Source organism: Arachis duranensis, chromosome 6, assembly GCF_000817695.3.
Source record: "Arachis duranensis cultivar V14167 chromosome 6, aradu.V14167.gnm2.J7QH, whole genome shotgun sequence".
NCBI classification, from domain to species: domain Eukaryota; kingdom Viridiplantae; phylum Streptophyta; class Magnoliopsida; order Fabales; family Fabaceae; genus Arachis; species Arachis duranensis.
In genome coordinates this window covers 88,171,583-88,192,312 of record NC_029777.3, presented here as the reverse complement: position 1 = coordinate 88,192,312, position 20,730 = coordinate 88,171,583, and the positions used below count along the sequence as shown (strand labels likewise).

The window sequence follows — 20,730 nt, the reverse complement described above, 5'->3', positions numbered from 1 at the left end:
ATAGGACATACAACAATACACACCCACAACACAAACAAACAACAAACAACAAGCAACAAACTTCACTAGCCAATCGCCATTGCCACATTCTCCATCCCAAAACCATCTTTTATAAGTAATTAATTAATATTAAATATTAATATAATATTAAAGTATTTTTTTTTTTGGTGACTATATTAAAGTATTAATATTATCCACCTAATAATAATACCATACTCTCTAACCTCTCTTCTTCTTCTTCTTCTTCTTCTTCTCTTGCGAACCCTAAACAAATTCATCTTCGATTTTGGTGACGATGATTGTTATGTTAATACAATAGCTTCTTCTTATTGTTGTTGTCCTTTGCCTTTTTCACTGCCTTGCATTCCGCATTCCTCGCGTTTCCTTCACTGATTCTTTCGCGATCCCACTTCGATCGCTCTCTTCTCCCTTTTGTTCGTGAATCGCCACCCGATCCTCTTCTTTTTGCAGCTTACCGGATCGATCTGTGAGTTTTTTAGTTTTTAGTTTTTCAATTTTTTTTAAACGTTTGGATTGTTCATTTAACATTTATTTATTTTATGGAAAAATTCTTCTTTGATCGTTTCGTGACTGGTGATAGTGTTGAGCAAACTTGATGGTCGGTTTTGTGATTTTGTTTAACTTTTTTCTTTTTTTGCGTGTGGATATTTTTTTGAAAAATATTGTTTTCATGATCGGTTCACGATTGGTTTTCTTCATGGAGTACTCAATCTGTTTTTGAAAGGAAAAAAAAAGGAACTTTTTATTTTTATTTGTTTTAGGTTCGTTTTTGTGTTGTTTGGTTTAGTCGAAGCAATCGGCGAAAATTTGTAGGTTTGGAGTTGTGTGTAATCTGTTTAGATGGTGAAACTTGAAGCTAATAACTTGTTTGGCTTCTGTTTATGTATGTATTTTATTCTGGTTTTGTGTAATATAGTTTAAATTATTGACCGACAAATGGTGATATAAGAAGTACTGTGTGTTAAATTTGGAATGCTGAAAGCGACTGGTTGCATTTTATGCTTTTAGAGACATTCCTTTTCTTGTTGGATTGTGGAGTATATTTTGCTGAAAGTAGAACCTTTTTCTTGGTATCTACTGCCTTTTCAGTATGCTACTTTCTTTATGCTGTTATCTGCGGGCAAGGTGTGGCAAGCTCCATAGATATTTTTCACCCTACTTTTTCAAATTATGCTGCAGATATAGATAGATATTTTCAGTTCATCTTCCATGCTCTCTTCTTGCTACTGAAAAGGTTACTGAGTGAATGCTTGGAACTCATTTTTCTACTGATTTTATTTATTTATTTATTTTTTAATTGCAGAGGACTTTTGCATAATTGGGGCGAATGAAGTGTTCTATGATTTGAATGGGGAGACGATGCCAGAGTTGAGAAGTGGAGCTAGAAGGTCGAAACGGCTTGGTGATCTTCAGCCTGGTCCACTACCCGTTGATCAAGGAGAAAATTGGGTACAACCTGCTCAGAACAGAACTAGGAGGAGAGTTGGAGGTGGAAGAGGAAGAGGGGGTAATGCTACAGCTGTAGGCAAAGGGCCATCACCAGCTGTACCCACAAGGCGAACTGCAGCTGGTAGAGGCCGTGGAGCAAGATTGATTGATCTAGACCCTGAACCTTGTGAAGCCCTTCCTGAACCTGTTGGTTTAAGGGCTCCTGAACCTGTTTACAATCAGGTAGAGGTAGTGGCCAATAATAATATTGTGATGGAGGGTGGAAGTGCAGACAAGGTGGCTGGAGGAGCTGAGGAAGAAGCAAGCACCACCCCTGTCCCTGAGAGGGTATCTCCCATTTTGGATATTGTCTCTTTTAATACTGATTTACTAAATTTCCAAATATATTTAGTTTATTTTGGATGATTTTATGATGCAGTTATCTGGTAATGATGGCTTATTTTGTTAGCTTCTTAGATTTGCTGAATATAATAATTGTTTATTTAATGCATTTATCACAGGCTTTTCTGTTTTTGTTAATGTCTTAAACTGATGTTTATTGTTTTGTTTCGGAAATATGAGATAGTTGTAGAATTTTGATATTTTTAGAACAAAATTTATTATATATTTTTATACTGGTCCTTGTCATGCTTATTCAAGCATGCAGTGAAGGTTTGTTCTTAATTTCTTGTTACCTCATGAGTTGGTTATTCTTTTGGTGATACAGGTACAAGTTGGTAACTCTCCTGTTTACAAGATAGAAAGGAAATTGGGTAAGGGTGGTTTTGGCCAAGTTTATGTTGGCAGAAGGATGAGTGGTGGTTCTGATCGAACTGGTCCTGATGCAATTGAGGTGATGTTAAAAATTCAATCTCTTTTTAAGGATTTACTGAAATACTAATAAATCCTACATGGGATGATACATTGGCATGTTTTCATTATATAACTATTTAACTCTGTTTACAGGTTGCATTAAAGTTTGAGCACAGAAACAGTAAAGGCTGCAATTATGGGCCTCCTTATGAATGGCAAGTCTACAGGTAAGTTATCTGTCCTCTTTTCTAAACACGCTTATGAAGGGGACATTTCTCAAGACACTAGCTAATTTTCTCGGTATTTTTGGTATTGAGCAGTACTCTGAATGGTTGTTATGGCATTCCCTGGGTTCATTACAAGGGTAGACAAGGAGATTTTTATATTCTGGTGAGACATGGTTCAAAACGTCACATCAGCATATGTTGATTTTCTATCTGTTGTCTAAAGGAAAATAAAATATTTCAGGTCATGGACATGCTTGGGCCCAGTCTTTGGGATGTATGGAACTCTCTTGGCCAATCGTGAGATTTGAATTCTCCCTTAGTTACCTTATTAGGTTAATTTATTAACTGCACTTTCCATTTCCATTTTGGTCCCATTAACCCTTCAGCATCTGGACAGGATGTCACCAAGTATGGTTGCTTGCATTGCAGTGGAGGCAATATCAATCCTTGAGAAGCTCCATTTAAAAGGGTAAAAGTTGGTTTTTTAAGTCTTATCAAGCCTAAATTGATTTTTTTTAAACGAGTCTCATTTATTTGAATCAGCTTTGTGCATGGAGATGTAAAACCAGAAAACTTTTTGCTTGGTCAACCGGGAACGGCTGATGATAAGAAGTTATATCTCATTGATCTTGGTTTGGGTATGTCTTCCTTCAAAATCAGATGGCTTCAGTTTTACTTTATGCTGGAACATTTTTCCTAGCTTTTATTTACATTGGCTATATGGTATTTATAATAATGTTTGTATCTTGTAATGTCTTCAGCATCGAGATGGAAGGATGCATCGTCTGGTCTACATGTTGATTATGATCAGAGACCTGATATATTTAGGTTCGTCAATGTTTGAATGTTGTGAATTTCGCATGATTATATTATTCTTCTCAGTGTTGATAATATCCTATTCCTTCAGGGGAACAATAAGGTATGCAAGTGTACATGCACATTTAGGTAGGACTGGAAGCCGAAGGGATGATCTTGAGTCCCTTGCATACACGTTAATATTTCTCATAAAAGGGAGACTACCATGGCAGGGTTATCAGGTGCATTTTTTTGCTCTATCTTTATTTCTTGTTTCCTGTTTAGAAGTTTTACATGATATATAATCTATTTATCTTTCCCCTTAATTTGCAGGGTGACAATAAAAGCTTTCTTGTTTGTAAGAAAAAGATGGCCACTTCTCCCGAGTTGATGTGCTGCTTTTGTCCTCCTCCATTTAAACAGTTCCTTGAGGCTGTTACGAACATGAGATTCGATGAGGAGCCAAATTATTCCAAGCTTATATCACTTTTTGATAGCTTAATTGAACCATGCACTCCATTGAGACCTATCCGAATTGATGGTGCTCTTAAGGTTGTCTTTTGATAGTTTCTATTCTTTTACTTTGCTAAATTATTATATATATATATATATATTTTATTTTGTTTACTAATTTCTGTGCCTAAACGCCAAACCCTTAATATAAATAGGTCGGTCAAAAACGAGGAAGGATGCTTATAAATCTGGAAGAAGATGAGCAGCCTAAGAAGAAAGTACGACTAGGTAGTCCTGCAACGCAGTGGATATCAGTGTATAATGCACGCCGTCCCATGAAGCAGAGGTAATCAATATACCCTCCTCAGTCTTGCAAATTGTTGATAATACGTTCTATATCATTTGCTGAACATGATTCTTTTTCCCCACAAATGGTGGAGCAGATGAGTGCTTTTGCTCAATAATTGAGTTGCTCCTTCTTTTAACACGGAAAAGTATATGTTTATTGCTCATAGTATTTCTAGCTTTCCTGACTATTGGCTGCAGTCTTCTCCCAAATGTTGATGTATATTGTAACTGATATGCAAAGCCACAGCAAGTCAGCCTTATATTGAGCATGTTGAGGCTCAAATTCCTTTGTGAATCTTGCTAAATGTCCTGCTTTACCTGATAATGGGAAGCAGTGGCATTGCTAATGTTCACCTCCTCCAAAACAAAAATAAAACAGAAGGATAGGAAAAGTAAGGACATACCAAGTTATCATTTCTTAAGACAGCATAGAAGTCTAACCTAATATGGTTATCAGAAAATTCTATAAGCCTCTTGTTTAACAATAATAATCGTAAGCAAATTTTATAAAAATAGATTCAAAAGTCCCCCCTGCTCGGGATTCTCATAATCACAAGTTAATATGATTTTATAAAAAAAAACGATTAAATCTTCTTTGTACTTGTAAAAGCTGTTTTTGATTTATGTGATTGCGAATTTGTAATGGCACTTGCAATCTTTCTCAAATCCTTTTGACGCAATTGTAGTTATCATATGTAATGGTCATTCAAACAAAGTAAGAATTCTTTGTAATTTCTAGTGCTTGATGCACTGTCTTGAAAGGACTATGCATGCATAAACTTGATTGCTTATTATATGCATTAAGCATTTCGGCCTTTTCTTAAATAACATCTTTGGTCGCAGATATCACTATAATGTAGCAGACACTAGGCTCCGGCAGCATGTGGACAAGGGTATTGAGGATGGGTTGTATATAAGCTGTGTTGCCTCTTCAGCGAATCTGTGGGCCCTAATCATGGATGCAGGAACGGGTTTTTCTTCTCAGGTATATGAGTTGTCACCAGCCTTCCTCCATAAGGTATATATCTTTCTTCTCAGGTTTATAACTTTCATTCTGTTTAGCAAATATGTATTAGTGCAATGATTGATGTTTTGATGATCTCTCAGGATTGGATTATGGAGCAATGGGAGAAAAATTACTATATCAGTTCAATAGCTGGTGCAGTTAATGGAAGTTCTTTGGTTGTCATGTCCAAAGGTTTTAGTCTTACATTTTATATGATGTTTTAATTTGAGCTACTCCACTACTCAATTCTTTTACACTTTTTATTAACTTGTATAGAAAAGACACGGGGTTGAATTATAGAGACCATTATTATTTTTTGATCAAGTTATCACTGATTCATCATTTTCCACCCTCCTTTTTACCTTTTTTCCTTACTGATTTTATGTAATTTATGTCCTTTTTCTGTACCTTTTAAGTATTGGTCTTTTATCTAGATTCTAATTAGTTTGTTAGCATATTATTGTTGCAATGCTATTTAATTTGCGTCTGAGAAAGCATGTCAAATTTCTAAGTGCACAACATAAAATGCTGACCTTGGTCATTTTCAGAACCGGTTTAAACTTCAGCTTGTATATGCGATCTTGGATTCTAACATTATTTCCTTTGAAACAACTTATTTTGTTATAGAAGTTAACAAAAGAACATATCAGAATATTTTATCAGCAAAATTGCTTTTCTTTTGCCTTATTTAGCTTCTGAGTTGAGATAGTTGTTGATATTGAAGTAGATGATGAGTTATTTTAATATCTCATAGTTGATCGTTGCTTTGCAGGGACTCCCTACACACAGCAGTCATATAAAGTTAGCGAATCATTTCCTTTTAAATGGATAAACAAGAAGTGGAAAGAAGGATTCCATGTTACCTCTATGACTACTGCTGGCAATCGCTGGGGTGTTGTCATGTCCAGGAATGCGGGATATTCTGATCAGGTATCTAAACCCTTTTTGACCTTTGATACTTTATTATGTATGAATACTTTAACCCACCTTGATAATTGTTATTACTTTTCATTTAATGATGAAAGGTTGTGGAGCTCGACTTTTTGTATCCGAGCGAGGGAATACATCGTCGATGGGAGAGTGGTTACCGGATTACATCCATGGCTGCTACTGCTGATCAGGCTGCTTTCATACTTAGCATTCCAAAGCGAAAATTGCTTGATGAAACTCAAGAGACTTTGCGTACCTCTGCCTTCCCTAGCACGCATGTAAAGGTACGAGTTTCTTGTGTTGTATTAGGCTGTTATTATATCATGGTTGGCATTTATTCCATTCTAGGATGGCTAAATTCATTTATAGTCTTTTGTGGTTTGCCACTGCTGCTATTTCTCAATTGTTTTTTCCGCACAGGATACTAATAGTTTGATGTTTTTTGCAGGAAAAATGGTCCAAGAATCTGTACATTGCTTCAATCTGTTACGGGCGGACAGTTTGCTAGCTTCAGGATTGAAAGTTTGCCACCATTTGAAAAATGAGGCAAAATTTTAATGATGAAGCATTTCAATGATTATTAGGTTGGAACGGGTTGGTTTGCCTTTTTGCCCCCATGCCTGTTTCTTAAATGCAATATGCCTTCCACTTAAAATTTTCATTATAATTGTAAAACAAATGGTAAGCGAGAAACAGAAACCGGTTATTCTGTGGAGCAAGTTCCCAATCAACCCGAGCCAACGGATAGCAACGATTTGTTGAAAGAAGTATTAACTTGTGTAATACAAGGGCTGATGCCTATTTTGGCCATGTTTTCATGGTTGTGTTTTTAAACAAATTGCGATTTTGTATGTAATGATATAAATTTTTACGAAGATCATCATCATAAGCATTTAAACAAGGGAGTTCTACGGTACAATGATGGTTGTTAGCATCCACTATACCCGATACTAATTATCTATAATCAGATGGGTTCACATGGTTAAGACTTAAGAGAATAAGAAGCACGCCTTTTTGATAAGTGTGCTGTTTTTAGTGATTGTGTATCAACTGTTTATGCCTGGAAGGTTATTGACAACAGTTGCTCATTCTTCTTCTGAGGTTTGTGAGCTTTTCAACTTTGTATGGTTCAAACTTTCACTATTTCAAGAATCCTCTTATACTCCAACCTTCAATCTTGCCGTTTCAACAAAACTTGACGAGAGGGACTTCTTGATCTACAAGCAACAAGTTATAAAAGTTCCAACTTCTGAAGATTGATCCCTTTTTGTGGTAAATCTTGACAACCCAAATTCTTAAAAGATTAGCATCCAAAGAAAGATTAAGGCTGTGATACACTCGACAAAGATGGTTGCATCACACCCCAGTCAATCATAGCTATAAAGCATTCTCAATGGCTCCTATTATTAGTCGTAGACCACCCAAGAAAGAGACAACTTCCCACTTTCCTCCCTTGCTATCCAACTCCCTGCTCATTTACCTCAACCTCCAACCAAACTTTGGCAACATGGTTGACAAGGGCAAAATATTTTATATTTTTTCAGTAAGATATAAACAAGTAACGTTTTAAATGAATTTTTTATTTACATAGAATAGACATATTTTGGGAAAAAAATTTTCATTTTCTAATTAATCATATAATTTTTTTATTAAAATATCATACTTATACATTATAAAAATTATTGATATTAAATTGCAAAAAAAATTTGTGAACAAAAAAAAAATTTAAAACATTTATAAAAACATTTGAAATATTGAGAATTTTGAATTTATAAAGCAAAAGATAAAAAAAAAACTAATCTAAGGATGAATTTGTTCACAACATTCAATTTTAAGAACTAAAATAATTCATTTAATGCAAAGTCGAGGACTAATATGTTCACTTACAATGTTGTTATAGTGAATGACATATTGAAAAATTATGTTATGATACGTAGACAAATAATATTGTGATGCATGACACTATCGTCCATATCAACATGTCACTATCAACATGTTACGACTCTTTTATCAACATATCATCAATCCATTACATATAGCCAAATCATAGTGTAATACTTGATACTAGTTGTCCTTATCATCAAGCTACATTAGTACGATATTTAGAGTTGGAAGTGAGTCAAGCCAGTTTATGAGCATGCTCAAATTCAACTCATTAATAGTTTGATAAGCTGAACTCGTGAGCCCAAACTTGAGATTAGAATTGAGCTCATGAATTATGTGAGTGGAGCTTGAGTTTGGATAAACTCAACTCATTAATTCGTGAGTTGGTATATATTGTGAGGCAAGCTCAATTTTTGTGAGTTGAGCTTGAGTTTGGTCTAGCTCAACTCACTTCGACTCAGTTCTGTTCTAACTCTAATGACATTAAACAAGTCCTGATTAAGTTGGGTCACATTGTGCAATTTCAGAAAACTATTTAAAATACATGATGTTGTGATAGGAATGGGACGTGGATACCATTTCCTATATGAAACTTACATTCTCAAGAGAGAATGATATTAATGAAGGTGAAAAATTTTCATCCTACATGTTTATAAATAGGAGGTTAACCTCCGTTGATGTTACACAAGCAAGTAATAATAAAATCAATTCTCTCTTTATGTTGCAATCAAATACTCTTCTCTTTATATTTCTACTACAATTCTTTCTCTTCTTTTATTTTATAAGTATTTTAAATTCTCTTTTCTATTACTCTTTACATATAATATTAATAGCAATATTAATCATCTTTATTATATTGAGATAGTAACAATAAACATATGCAATTCTCTCTCTCTTTACTTTTAATACTTCTTTCTATATTTGTATATATATACACATTACAACATATAATATTATTATATATATATAAATCATTATTGAGCTAATTATTTTAATACTAGAGTCTTCTATTTATACATCTTTATATATCTTTTACAACACGTTATCAGCACGAGACTCTGATCAAATTTTTAGGAAGACTCAGGTAATAATTTTTCATTATGTCGAAACTCTCTCATCTTGAATTCAATGCTCTTGATATATCTGGAAACAATTATTTATCATGGATACTAGATGCTATAATCCATCTTGATTCAATGGATCTTGGAGATACCATTAAGGCTGAAAATAATGCATCCCAGAAGGATAAAGCCAAAGCCATAATTTTTCTTCGTCGTCATCTTGACGAAGGGTTGAAAAATGAATATCTCATATTAAAAGATCCTGCAAATCTTTGGAAAGACCTTGAAGAAAGGTATAATCATCAGAAAACAGTGATACTTCCTCAAGCCCGATATGAATGGACGCATTTGCGTTTACAAGATTTTAAATCTATAAATGAATATAATTCTGCAATGTTTCGAATCACCTCACGAATGAAATTGTGTGGGGAAAAAAATAACTGATCGTGATATGTTGGAGAAAACTTTCTCAACTTTCCATGCCTCGAATATGCTCCTGCAGCAGCAGTATCGAGAAAAAGGGTTTAAAAAATATTCTGAGTTAATTTCTTGCCTTCTTGTTGCTGAATGCAACAATGAGTTGTTATTAAAAAATCATGAAGCGCGTCCTGCTGGCGCTGCCCCATTTCCTAAAGTAAATGCGGCAAATCATTACCCCAGAAGAGGTAAATGGCAAGGTTTTAATAGCAAGAAAAATTATGGAAGGAAAAAGAATTATATTCAAAAGAGAGGATCTCACCAGAAGTGGGATAAAGAAAGGAATATCGGGCAGAATAAATCAACAGAGGATAAGTGTTTCCGTTGTGGTGGAAAGGGCCATTGGTCACGTACCTGTCGTACCCCAAGGCAACTAGTCGATCTTTACCAAGCATCTTTGAAAAAGGACGACAAAGGAAAGGAAACAAATTTTGTTTCAAATGATGCTGAGAACTCCACCACTCATTATGATGTATCTGATTTCTTTGAGGATCTTGAAGGAAATATTGGTCATTTGATCAATGATGGAATAGTTTAATATGCGGAATTGTGAAGTATATATGTAAATAAATAATGTAGTATGCCTTGCGGATAGTGCAAGTTTATACATTATTCTCAAAAGTGATATATATTTTACCCATCTTGTGCCAAAAGAGGAATATGTTAATACTATTATTGGTTCATGCAATGTGATAGAAGGCTCCAGAAGAGCTATAATTTTGTTTCCTGGAGGAACAAAATTTATAATAAATAATGCACTATTATCTACCAAGTCTCTGAGGAACTTGTTGAGTTTCAAAGATATTCGCCGAAATGGATATCATGTTGAGACGATGAATGAGGGAAATCATGAGTATTTATGTATCACAACTCATGATCCAAATAAGAAAGTTATATTAGAAAAATTACCCTCACTTTCATCTGGGTTGTATTATACCAAGATTAGTGCAATTGAATCACATGCCATTGTAAACCAGAAGTTTACTAGCTCAAATGAGTTCATAACTTGGCACGACCGATTGGGTCACCCGGGAACAACCATGATGAGGAGAATTATTGAAAACTCTCATGGACATTCACTAAAGAACCAGAAGATTCTTAAAACTAGTGAATTTTGTTGTGCTGCATGTTCTCAGGGAAAGTTAATTTTAAGGCCATCACCAGTAAAGATTAGATTTGAGTCTCCTGAATTCCTAGAAAAGATTCAAGGTGATATATGTGGACCTATTCATCCACCATGTGGATCTTTTAGATATTTTATGGTCCTGATAGATGCATCTTCGAGATGGTCACATGTGTGCTTATTATCTTCTCGCAACCTGGCGTTTGCGAGATTATTGGCTCAAATTATTCGATTAAAAGCACAATTTCCAGAAAATCCAATCAAAGCAATTCGTCTTGATAATGCTGGTGAATTTACTTTCCAAACTTTTGATGCCTATTGTATGGCTAATGGAATAAGTGTTGAACATCCAGTAGCTTATGTTCACACACAAAATGGGTTAGCAGGTAGCTTATGTTCACACACAAAATGGATTAGCAGAATCACTTATTAAACGCCTCCAATTGATTGCTAGGCTCTTACTTATGAGAACAAATCTCTCAACCTCGGTTTGGGGCATGCTGTTTTACATGCCGCAGCACTTATTCGTTTGAGGCCAACGAATTACCATCAGTTCTCTCCTATGTAATTAGCTTTTGGCCAGCAGCCAAATGTTTTCCATCTAAGAATATTTGGGTGTGCGATATATGTTCCCAATACACCACCTAATCGCACCAAAATAGGACCCCAAAGAAAATTGGGAATATATGTTGGATATGATTCTCCCTCTATAGTGAGGTATCTTGAGATACAAACTGGAGATGTATTTAAAGCACAGTTTGTGGATTGTCATTTTGATGAATCAAAATTTCCAACATTAAGGGGACAGAATAAGCTTCCTGAAAAGGAACTTAACTGGAATGCATCATCGTTGATGCATTTAGATCCTCGATCAGGGCAATGTGAACTAGAAGTTCAAAAGATTATACCTTTGCAAAGAATAGCAAATGAATTGCCTAATGCATTTTCCGATGCAAAGAGGATTACCAAATCTTATATACCAGCGGAAAATGCCCCCATTCGAATTGATGTCCCAGTAGGACAAGTAGCCACTGAAGCAAATTCACGCTAGAAGCATGGCAGGCCTATCGGTTCCAAAGACAAAAATCCTCGAAAGAGAAAAGAGGTAAATAATATTCCTGTTGAAAAAGACATAGTAGAGACACCTGCAGTTGTCCAAAATTCTGATATAATATTAACGCCAGAAGACGTTCAGGTACCTGAAAATTGTGAAAATGACGAGATCTCGATAAATGATGTCTTTACAGGAGAGAAATGGGACCGAAATAAGACAATTATCAATGAAATATTTGCATATAATGTGGCATTGAATATCATGCATGAAAATAAGGATCTTGAGCCAAGATCAGTACTACTGTAGGGGCTTTATTGAAACCGTTGAATTCAGAATATGGTAAAGTAGCTCCGGGGTGGGGAACTACTCCTTTAATGGGTGTTGCAATGGCTTTATTTGCTATATTTCTATTTATTATTTTAGAAATTTATAATTCGTCCATTTTACTGGACATAATTTCTATGAATTAGATTCATAAAGAAATGATTGGCCAAAATGGGAAGCAGCCATGAAGGCTGAATTAGACTCACTTGCAAAACGTGAAGTCTTTGGACCTGTAGTCCGTACACCTGCAGATGTAAAACCTGTTGGATACAAATGAGTATTTGTGAGAAAACAAAATGAGAAAAATGAAGTCGTGCGCTACAAAGCCCGACTTGTGGCACAAGATTTTTCACAAAGGCCCAGTATAGATTATGAAGAAACGTATTCCCCTGTAGTGGATGCGATAACTTTGCGTTATTTGGTCAGTTTATCTGCATATCATAAACTGCATATGCATTTAATGGATGTGGTAACAACCTATTTATACGGCTCATTAGATCGGGATATCTATATGAAAGTCCCTGAAGGACTAAAGATATCTAAACCATCCAAGGAATATTCGCAAGGGTTATACTCAGTCAAATTGCAAAGATCTTTATATGGTCTAAAGCAATCTGGACGAATGCGGTATAATCGTCTTACTGAGTATCTGGCCAAAAACGGTTTCAAGAATGATGACATCTGCCTATGTGTTTTCATAAAGAAAACTACATCTGGGTTCATTATAATTGCTGTGTACGTTGATGATTTAAACATCATTGGGACTCCTGAAGAGATTCCAATAATTATAAAAACTCTAAAAGAAGAGTTTGAGATGAAAGATCTTGGAAAGACTAAATTTTGTCTCGGCCTGCAGATCGAGCATATAAAAGACGGGATCTTTATTCATCAAACAGCATACACAGAAAAGATCTTGAAGAGATTTTATATGGATAAGTCACATCCATTAAGTACCCCAATGATCGTAAGATCTTTGGATGTGAAAAAGGATCAATTCCGTCCTAAAGAAGAAAATGAAGATATCCTTGGTCCTGAAGTACCATATCTTAGTGCCATTGGAGCGCTAATGTATCTTGCTAATAATATGCGACCTGACATATCATTCGCGGTGAATTTACTAGCAAGGTATAGTTCCTCTCCAACCAGAAGACATTGGAGTGGAATCAAACAAAATTTTTGATATCTTCATGGAACGGTTGATATGGGATTGTTTTATCCCTACGGATCCAAGTCACAACTAGTTGGCTATGCAGATGCCGGATACTTGTCTGATCCACATAAAGGGAGATCTCAAACAGGATACCTGTTCACATATGGTGGTACAGCTATATCTTGGAGGTCCACGAAATAGACAATTGCTGCAACATCCTCTAATCATGCTGAAATACTGGCAATTCATGAAGCTAGTCGCGAGTGTTTTTGGCTGAGGAGTTTGATTCAATATATTATGTCATCATGTGGACTGATTGATCATAAGATAGCTCCAACTGTCCTGTTTGAAGATAATACAGCATGCATTGCTCAACTTAAAGGCGGATACATTAAAGGCGATAGAACAAAGCACATTTCTCCCGAATTCTTCTTCATTCATGATCTTCAAAATCAAAGGACAATTGATGTCCAACAGATTTGCTCAAGTGACAATTTGGCAGATTTATTCACAAAGTCACTCCCAAAATCCTCCTTTGAAAGATTGGTACATGAGATTGGGATGCGTCGATTTCGAGACATTAAATGATGTCAGCAAGAGGGGGAGACTGTACTCTTTTTTCCTTGGTCAGGTTTTTTCCCATTGGGTTTTTCTTGACAAGGTTTTTAATGAGACAATCCTCATCACAAAGGATATTGTACTCTATTTTTTTCACTAAAATTTTTTTCCATTGGATTTTTCTTTAATAAAGTTTTAACAAGGCATAATTCTAAATAGACATCTAAAGAGGAGTGTTGTGATAAAGAGGATGCCCATCATTAGAGGAGTGTTGTGATAGGAATGGGACGTGGATGCCCATTTTCTATATGAAACTTACATTCTCAAGAGAGAATGATATTAATGAAGGTGGAAAATTTTCATCCTACATGCTTATAAACAGGAGGTTAACCTCCGTTGATGTTACACAAGCAAGTAATAATAAAATCAATTCTCTCTTTATGTTGCAATCAAATACTCTTCTCTTTATATTTCTACTACAATTCTTTCTCTTCTTTTATTTTATAAGTATTTTAAATTCTCTTTTCTATTACTCTTTACATATAATATTAATAGCAATATTAATCATCAATATTATATTGAGATAGTAACAATAAACATATGCAATTCTCTCTCTCTTTACTTTTAATACTTCTTTCTATCTTTGTATATATATACACATTACAACATATAATATTATTATATATATATATATATAAATCATTATTGAGCTAATTATTTTAATACTAGAGTCTTCTATTTATACATCTTTATATATCTTTTACAACACATGACTCATTTTAAACATTTTAAGGATACTTTTTTTTGGATATGAAAGAAATTTTGGTGTAACACTCATTTATTAGATTTTATGATGTTTTTTAAATTATGAAAGAAGGACAATATGCCTTTTGCGTATTGACAATACGCCTTATGCAAATGACATATTGTCCCATTCCAAAATCTTGAAAATATCATAAAATCTAATAACTGAATGTTATACTAAAGTTTTATCAATATCTATAAAAATAAACGTTTTTTAAAGTCTATTTTAAAACTTTATTCTATTAACTTGATTACAAAAGAGTTTTATCACTTAGCATTATTTATTTATACAGAGAAATTCTATCATTTTCTATGGAAGAGAATATTTATAAGTAGATAGTAAACGCTATTAAAAAAAAAACTGTCACAAGGATAAGTTTACGAATATGAATCAGTGATCACTCTGATAAAGACATTAGAAATGTCTTTTTTTAAAGACATTACGTGTGTCACGTTGCTATTGGATGAGTTATTAAATCGGTTAATAATTTATTTTTTAATAAATTAGAACAAAATCGGTTTATTATAACAACAATAAATGTCATTGTCCATATTATAATTATCAGACTTGAATACAATCGGTTTACATAATATGAACTGAATTATACTTAAATTTTTTAAACAAAAAAATATATCTTTTTAACTTTTTTATTTCGCAAACATTTAAATTTATGAAAATTTAAAAATACAATTAAATTTTTGAAAAAAAAAACCCCTAATCCTAGGCCTAGACCCTAGTTCAAGTCCTAGCCCAAGCTCAATAACATAAAAAAAATTTTAAAGGGATCAAACCTTTAACATAAAAAAATACACAATAACATTTATATAAAAATAAAATTTATTAATATAATTTTGTTTAGAGTTTGTCATTCAGATGATAATAAATAAATAATTTTATGGATAAATATTTTAAAATAATATTATTTAAATCTTAAATAATTTAAAATATTCAATAATTAAATAAAAAACTAAACCTTTTATACTTAAAATGATAGATATTAAAAGTGATAATATTTAATGAATATTGAATATATATTTTTTAAAAGAATTGATTAGAAATCTAACAAATCATAAAATAATACCAAATTAATTAGATATATTCAATTTCTTAAAATGATATGGAAAAATATAATTACTTAGAATTTACTTTAAAAGATTAAAATTTCAAAAATTGTAAACTGTAAAATTTTTTATTAGTCTACACCAATATTTAAAAAATATCTTAATATTTTTCTGTAAAAAAAAAAACAAAATAAAACCAATAACACATAAAATAGCATTAAAAAGATAAATTAATTATTATAATGTTTAGGATGATGAATTTTATTGTATCAATTACTTTACAAAAAGTCTTTTTAGTTAGTGCATTTGTCTGACCAAATTAAAAAAAAAATAGTAAGATAGTCCATTAATGTACCAACTTGAAGAAAAAATAGATAGTCCAATAATTTACGAATTTGTAAAAAGGAATAGTAAAACTAGAAGAGTTTAAAACTTGAACATAGAACACTTAATATAGTGTATAAAACTTTTTTTATAAAATTTTTGGGGCCATGTTGTCCACACTAAACTCCGCCGTTGTGTATAGGAGGGTCACTCTGTTATACTAAAGACCCCTTTATCTCCCTAGTTGGGTTTTGCTATGACTTCCCTTATCAAGATAAGTCCATAATTGGCTACAACCATAAAAATATGTTTCCATTGAGCTCAACATAAACAAAATAATTTTACATAGGATACAGAAAGTAACACGGTGATATCCATTATCCTTACAAATTATATATCTAACTCTACAGTTTGGAGACTAATTTATTATAAAAATTTATTGTTAACTAATAAATTATTATATATATAAAATAAAATTTTAATTTTTGATACTTTTTTAAACAGATGAGTGAATTAATTATTTAAACAAATAAAAATAATTTTTTAATAAAATAGATTAGACAGTCTCTAATCTTAAGTATTATAATCTATGATGTACAGACACTAACATAAATACGAGACACATGACATGAGATACTACAAATTTAAAATTTTTGTAAGACACTTATTTTAAGAATATTCGTTAAGAATAATGTTAGATATGCTGATATATGATGGCATTTAGGTGTGTCTCAATATGTTCAAAGAAATTTTTTTTTATTTTTTTAAGATATGGTTGGATATAAAAGATATATGTGAGATGAATATCAATAAATATTATGTTCAAAATGTGTCGGACACACAAACACGACAAATAAAAAAAAGTGTGCGTGGTTAAATAGATTATAACAATAACAAACACACAATCTAAAACAGTAAACCGGTGAAATTTGTTATCCAACTAGAGAAATGTGGCCCATTAGTTTTAAATATCATGCAGGTTATTGGCCCAAGACCCATGGTTGTGACCTTGTACCCAAATTTATAAATTGAGAAGAATTGACCGAACCTCTACTTTTAATTGGGTCCACTGTTGCAATAGTCATAATCCAAACACTGGCCCAAACTCGTTGGTAATCGTTGGTCCCAAACACGGCACTCGTCAAAACCCTAATTATGGGTCCTGCAAACTCTAAAAACCCTAAACGCTGCATTTATCAGTCATTGTTGGAGCTTGGGAGCTACAACCACATTCTCCTACATTCCAAGACAATGAGACCCCCGAGAGGTGGCGGAAGAGGAGGCGGTTTTCGAGGTGGCCGTGACGGAGGAGGACGAGGCAGAGGCGGAGGCGGAAGAGGTTTTGGCGGCCGTGGTGGCGGCGGGTTTCGTGACGAAGGTCCTCCCACTGAAGTCGTAGGTCTGTTCGTGACTTCATGAAACATTTTAATTTAATTTAATTTAATTTATCCTTTAAATAAATTCTAGGATCTCTGTTGAGTTTATTTAGAAATGGCGTTTGAAGATGGAAAAACTTCTCGTGCTGTGTGGGTTTCAAGAATCTGTTGGGATAGAACACAACTTTATCTATAATTGATAACTGATATAATTTCTTTTTTTCTTTATCATGTTTCTAGAATCTGTTAAGGTCGACTATGTGGCTTTTGAACGAGTTTCTTTTGATATGTTTGAGTGCAGAGGTTTCAACATTTATGCATGCTTGTGAGGGTGATGCAGTGACAAAACTAACGAACGAGAAGATTCCCTTTTTTAATGCTCCTATATACTTGCAAAACATGACTCAGATTGGGAAAGTTGATGAAATATTTGGCCCCATTAATGAATCTGTGAGTTTCTCTCTCATTTTCTAAAGCTGTCGTATGTTGATGCGTTTTTTGTGTCTGTTATGTGATTGGTTTTGATGTGCTTTTTCTTGCTTTGCTTGTGAATTTGCAGTACTTTTCAATCAAAATGATGGAAGGGATTGTTGCTACTTCGTATGCAGCTGGTGACAAGTTTTACATTGACCCGAGGAAACTTTTGCCTCTTGCAAGATTTCTCCCACAGCCAAAGTATGTTCTTGCTGCTGCTCATTGCTCAAAATTTTAACCTTTAAATATGATTGTGGATTGCTTCAACATTTTTCTGCTATAACTTTGTGAATAGTGTTGTGAATTTCTTCTTATGTTATTCTTATGTGCATCAATACTCTTCCGAGTATGCATTTTCATTGTAAATTGGAAAAGCTATTATTATAGGAACTTTTTATTGTGCTTATACCTTGTATATTTGTTGTGTAAAGGATTCCCAAGAGTTGTTACATGCTTTAAAACATTTTCTATCAAAATGTTTTGTTAAAGAATTATCAAACCATCATTGTACATTGTTTTCGGGTGAGATCATCATTGTACCTTTGGTTGGCATATATTAACTGTAGTGTTGCTTTTGACAACTGAGCTCCCAGAGTGGTTCCTTATAGCCAAATACAAGGGTGCTTTCAAGGAAGTCTGTAGTTGTTATTGATGAATGCCGAACTTTATTTCTTGGCCTTTGCTTTAGCCCTAACATTTTCTCCCTTTTTATCCGTCCTGCAATTGGATCGTTGTGGTCGGCTTTCTTATACTAGGTCACCAAATAAAAACTATCCATTGTTGGCTGTTTTGTTAATATCAGGACATTAAATCATATATTCCAGCTTTTTCTATGATGTTGACTTTTAAGGGTATTGACATGATTGGCTGATTATTGCTGCAGGGGGCAATCACAGGGTGGTAGAGGTGGAGGTGGAGGAGGTCGTGGTGGAGGCAGAGGCGGTGGCTTTCGTGGAGGTGGTGGCTTTCGTGGAAGGGGTGGCCCAAGGGGTGGTGGTAGAGGTGGACCTCCTAGGGGAAGAGGTGGTTTCAGGGGAAGGGGAGGTAGATTTTAGACGAATATTGTATTATGTTACTAATTTTGTATTATGTTTTTATTCTTGTGCTTCAATCATTTTGCTCTGGAGAAACATTAAATTGACCAAATGTTTTGTTATGGATTAAGTGGTTCCATTGCATTCTGATTTTCAAAATTTATATCCTAATTGCTAACTGAATATGTTATTTGAAGCTCTCAGTCGATAGTAGTTGTACATAATAAAGTCCAAAAGTAAAAAGATGTTTAGAGCCATTTTGGGTTGTATTATTTGGATGAATAGATTTTGGGTATGAGTTAACACTAGGATTGGTTTCTACTGAGGCAATAACTTATAGTCCTATGGGGATCCTTTGGCTTGTTTTTTGGAGAAAATAAGTATTTTTCAATTAAAAAAAATCCTTTATATAATTATCAAAAAGTTTTGATTTGATTTTTTTGAAAGTTTTTTTATTTATTTTATGTTTTTAAGAATGTATCTAAATTCAATAAATTTTTAAAATGATGTTTCTATTAAAAGTATTAATTTTTGGATAAATATAATTCGATAAAAATAATTGCTAAAGTTTGTTCTTTTAAGAAATCAAAATCAAATTAGATTCGATCGGTTTATATTTTATCTAAATTTTATATTTTTATTGAAATCTCAATAGTTTAAATTAGAATAGTTTTAAAAATAAATCAGATAGATACAATATAAATTGCAACTGTTTGGAGTAGATTAAAAAATAAAATCGATGGAAGTCAATCTAAATTACAATATATTATATTGATTTTTTTTTAAATCGATTCAAACAATATTGTACACACACTGATAATTAATTCATTTTTTTAATTTTATTTAAAAATTATTTACATATAAAATTAATAATTAAAAATATTGTTTTGAGGATTATCTAAAATTGGGTTACTTTTGAGCCTGAATGTGAGGTTTAGACGACTTCTGAGGATGTCAGTGTATTTATAGTAGAATAGATAACAACCTTTTAGTATAGTTCCATCGTGGATAATCATTCTCTTCTTTTAGGGAATTTGTTGAGATTTTTCTTCTAAACCAATGAGAAATATCTTAGTAGTTAGTTATTTATTTAGATAAGTAGGGTTAGGAGTTAGTTATTTATTTAGATAAGTAGGGTTGAACTATTGTCGTCGCATTCGACCTCTATGAGGTTGGGTAGATGTGGTGAAAGTAGCATATCTTAATTGGACCATTATTCGTTTTGGGCCTGGCTATATTTTTGGGTCAGGATATGAATAGTGTCCCTGCTTGAGCCCAAGTTTTATGAGGTTAGACTTGAGTATTTGTAGATCAGACTGGTTTCTTGTGAGTTAGCACATCGGGTCAGACACACCGTCTTTTTTGGGCCAAGTCGGGTACTCGACGTGTTTTAAAATTATAGGTGTTATGTCTTTTCGTAGTCCTACACACGTTATTCTATGGTTACCTTGGTAACCATGCACGTCATAAATGAAGGGCATGAAATTACTCCTTTGTCCCTAGTATGTTATAAATACCCAAACTCTTCCTCTTTCTTCTTTTTTCGCTTTTTCTTCTGTATTGTTGCCTTCTTCATTCTCTCTAAAAAATTCTTCATAACTTCTTTTACATTTCAAGGTTTCTCTTCTTTAAATTTCAGTTTGAGAATTTTTTCACGCTTGTTGGAGGTTCTTGGATCGCCCGTGTTTTATTATTCAAGTGCCATTTCTCTGCTTCGCACTCTATCAAAGTTGGCGTTTTAACCTTTGAATTTCTTTTTGTGTTTTGGGTGATATGCTTCTGCTTTGAATTTATTTTTGTTAGTTTGGCGATGATTCTTTGTTTGTTTGATGATTTTGCGTCATGTTCAAAAATCAAATTTAAAAATTTTGCTTCTTTCTTGAATTTTAATTGTTGTTGTTGCTGTGAATCTAACTATAGGGTTTTACTCTGTGTTTCTCCCAAATAGTGCCATTTTATCTATTGAAGGTGGTGCCATTTTCATATTTGATAATGTGGTGTGTT

General features: G+C 33.4%; 2 protein-coding genes across 2 annotated transcripts; both read left to right on the top strand.

Moving 5' to 3' along the window:
- The first annotated feature begins 199 nt into the window (after positions 1–199).
- LOC107494505 (casein kinase 1-like protein HD16) lies at positions 200–6,940 on the top strand. The gene is made up of 17 exons (XM_016115542.3): positions 200–487; positions 1,325–1,797; positions 2,177–2,302; positions 2,416–2,489; positions 2,583–2,652; positions 2,731–2,786; positions 2,887–2,958; positions 3,033–3,127; positions 3,251–3,317; positions 3,397–3,526; positions 3,618–3,836; positions 3,953–4,083; positions 4,929–5,103; positions 5,193–5,283; positions 5,864–6,021; positions 6,117–6,305; positions 6,470–6,940. Exons 2-17 carry the CDS (start codon positions 1,381–1,383, stop codon positions 6,527–6,529), a joined length of 2,130 nt encoding a protein of 709 aa, XP_015971028.1. The 5' UTR covers positions 200–487; positions 1,325–1,380; the 3' UTR covers positions 6,530–6,940.
- Positions 6,941–17,002: 10,062 nt separating this feature from the next.
- LOC107494511 (putative H/ACA ribonucleoprotein complex subunit 1-like protein 1) lies at positions 17,003–18,885 on the top strand. The gene is made up of 4 exons (XM_016115552.3): positions 17,003–17,241; positions 17,520–17,668; positions 17,778–17,893; positions 18,576–18,885. Exons 1-4 carry the CDS (start codon positions 17,094–17,096, stop codon positions 18,745–18,747), a joined length of 585 nt encoding a protein of 194 aa, XP_015971038.2. The 5' UTR covers positions 17,003–17,093; the 3' UTR covers positions 18,748–18,885.
- The last annotated feature ends 1,845 nt before the right edge of the window (positions 18,886–20,730 follow it).